Source organism: Suillus paluster (assembly GCF_016628075.1).
Source record: "Suillus paluster strain FC165 chromosome Unknown EDB91scaffold_540, whole genome shotgun sequence".
NCBI classification, from domain to species: Eukaryota; Fungi; Basidiomycota; class Agaricomycetes; order Boletales; family Suillaceae; genus Suillus; species Suillus paluster.
In genome coordinates, this window is record NW_024538100.1 from 1,031 (window position 1) to 4,130 (window position 3,100).

Sequence of the window (3,100 nt, forward strand, 5' to 3'; positions counted from 1 at the left end):
CTGCGAAGATCGTGGAATGGAGCCGCAATCTTGGCATAGAATTTTTCGTAGACGGGTCGACAACTGTCCTCGCAGGCAAAGTACTTATTATCGGCCTTTGCCCGACAATATGCTGACAGAGTACGCGTTACGACAAAACCACTCATACACGGAAGTACATACATCTACGATAGACTAAGCGGGAGTAAGCCCTCCGCGTGAGGGGCTATGTCCGACATAGGCTCTTCGACCTCAAAGGACAATAGATTTGTCCTTGATATCGATGCCAACGATCATGTCGCCGTCAAAACGTCCTTCGCCAATAATACAAATAGTACCGAGAACTCGTCAGCACCAGAGTCAGACGTCTTTCTCTCGCGCGGAAAGCGACACGCTGGATCAATGCAGCAAGACGCGCTGCTGGTATAGATATTGTTTTCGGACAGTTAAAAGAGGATTCTGCAGTTGAAGATAAAAGGAGGATGCGTAGGCGCAAGAGCATTGAGTGGTCTCGTATCTGGAAGGTCTTGAGTCAGATGCCAGAGCAACAATCACGGAATAAGTAGCAATTCGAAAGTCGTCAACGATAGTGATACATGGAAAATAGGTTGAACCCGAGCTCAACAACATGCGTAGTTCGTCAAATAAGCCATCAGTAGCAGTAAATGTTATAGTAGATTGGTAGTACGGGGATCTGTCGTTCGTGCCGCACGTCTGCGCATGGAATTACCGCGCGGTTCGGGTGACTTTCCGTTTGAGTGCGGGGGTTTTGGATTCGGGATTAGGTTTGTTGGATTCGGGATCAGGTCTGTTTGGTTATTGGATTCGGGATTAGGTTTGTTTTGGTTATTGGAGTTAGATATCTGGGTAATTTGCTGGCAGTACGTAGTGAAAACCGGCGCAGCGTGGGGCGTATTGCCCATGGCCATGGCCATTATTTTAGTTGGGAGACTCTGCAGGACCTCTGACGCATTCCTGTGTTTTACCAGTTGAGCAATTTCCATTTCTCTGATGGCATCATGCCTTTGGGTGGGAGTAAGTGACAACGAGAAGTGTGACAAGATCATCAATACCTGGAGGTGAATTTGGAGAATGCCTCATCTAGTATGTTGGCCGCAGACAACCTAGTTTCAATGGCCGTTAACGAAAGTTGAGATAACGGTTCATTGCGAAGCTGTAATTCGAGTTAATATTAATGCATCAACGTAAGTTTTATGAAGTTACCTTCGTGGCCAGTTGGTACATCGACTTCGGGGAGCAATGTGGTGGACCATGTGTTAACCGACTCTGCTGGAGTGCCACATCAACACCTTGAGACCGTAAGTTTGCAAAGTTGACGATGCCGGTGTAACAGTAATAAATAAAGGTGTGCCACCTGCACCTCGATTCAGTGATGCTTCTGTGACACATAACATCCCACTTACGTCCTCCAGGCGACACCTTTTATGAGGACAACTCGAGACCCACGTTTCACGTTCTCGTTGGTCGCCGCCGGTACCGTCTCAATATCCTCCGAAAGCAATGTCCTATTGTCTGGCTCCTCTTGGAGTCCAGCTGTAAGGTTGACAACGTCAATCTAACGTGCACATGAATTTTCAAGCTTCAGTACCTTCAATGCTGGAGAAAGACGAGATCGAGCCACTATCAGTCGCGCCTGTGGGATGATGATCATGAGGATGAAAGTTTTGTCACTGAAAATAAACCAACAAACCTTCGTATGATGGATCATTTTTATTTGGAGTGTGAGATCGCTGACCATGACGTCCAGGGGCTTCGTCACTAGGGGCCGAATCCACTATAGGTTGCACCACAGTCAAATCATTGCCCTCGTCGTCGTCCAGATCACTATCAGATTCGTATTCGTAACTCTCCGGTGAAGTGAATGGGAATGTGTCGCCGTCAGACAGTTCAAAGAGAGACGAAAAATCTTGGCCTTCCTCGGCTGCCAACGGAGCTCAGCCGTCATGAAGAAGAAATAAGAATGGAACGTACAAAAGTCTGGTAAAAGTGTTGTCGTTTGTAGCACAGCGATGCTTGCATAAATCGGAATCGGTCTGGTGACCTTTCCGGGGGAAAAGCGACGAGTGTATGCTTGGAATATAATGTCAAATGACGTCCCTGTCTTGAAAGATTGGTCGAGGGCACGAAGGGCAGAGCAGGCCTGAGGGACTCTGGGTTCTTCAGCGCTGGTGGGTACATCTGGTATTGGGCCGACGTGGGCAAGCACATCGAATAAATTGCGTGTCAGTGGATTGGTGAAGGTGACCTTTAGTGAGACGAGAGCGTCTCCAAGCTTGTCAACGGGACAAGTGATCAGCAGAAGAGAACCTTCCGTATGGATATTGCCACCTCCCAGGATCGCTGAGATAGATGTGGTGCAGAGGGATGTATCACCAGGATGCGATGGAAAAGAGACCGTGACGTTGACCGGTGTACCACGCCATGCACCGGGACAATTATGGGAGTCGAACAATAGCTGGCACCCCGCTGATGCCTGGTTCCCAGATGGTTGGTTCCCAAATGGGTTTTGTGCCCCATACACCGGTGACTGCAACACCGGTGGTATCTGGGACCTCTTGACAATCAGGCGCCAGCTAAAACCAGCAACGGGAGATTGAAGTGGAAGGGACGTGGAAATAGCGGTCACGGAACCTAGTAAACGAAACAACGTCGTGATGGAACCTGAAGTCCAAGTTTCTTCCAGCTTTTCGATGATGGACATTGGATAGAGCACTCTACTAGGAGCTGGGACCACTCATACACGAGGTTATAAGTACTGCACGCATCAGAAGACCCCAATAGCTGCATCGTGGCCTCGGCCTGTAGTCATCACCTAACTAGGTATTCAAAGGGATCTATGGTCCATTATGATCGTGGGTCAAGGAAACGCTATAGATCAAATGCTTCCTATTCCGCAGGTAGACTGGCCCCCACAAAGGAAGGTTTGAGGAAGGCGTCACTGACAGGAATAAAGGTGAAACCAACTTGATTCAGTCTCCTCTAGGCAGACTAATACTAGACGAAGGAAGAGAGTCATGAAGCTTGAAGCTTCCTTCTGACTAGTAGTAACACTGTACTACGTAGAGTCTCGAGACCAATATTGTGCGAACTCGGCAACTTT

The 3,100-nt window shown here is 48.4% G+C and overlaps 1 protein-coding gene across 1 annotated transcript; it reads right to left on the reverse strand.

Moving 5' to 3' along the window:
• Positions 1 to 647: 647 nt before the first annotated feature.
• On the reverse strand, positions 648 to 2,701 carry EDB91DRAFT_1341432 (uncharacterized protein; the record flags this gene model as incomplete). The annotated part of the gene is made up of 7 exons (XM_041325735.1): positions 648 to 1,002; positions 1,053 to 1,153; positions 1,204 to 1,354; positions 1,404 to 1,533; positions 1,589 to 1,633; positions 1,691 to 1,921; positions 1,972 to 2,701. The coding sequence occupies 7 exons, from the start codon at positions 2,699 to 2,701 to the stop codon at positions 648 to 650; spliced, it is 1,743 nt and encodes a 580-aa protein (XP_041168413.1).
• Between the last annotated feature and the right edge of the window lie 399 nt (positions 2,702 to 3,100).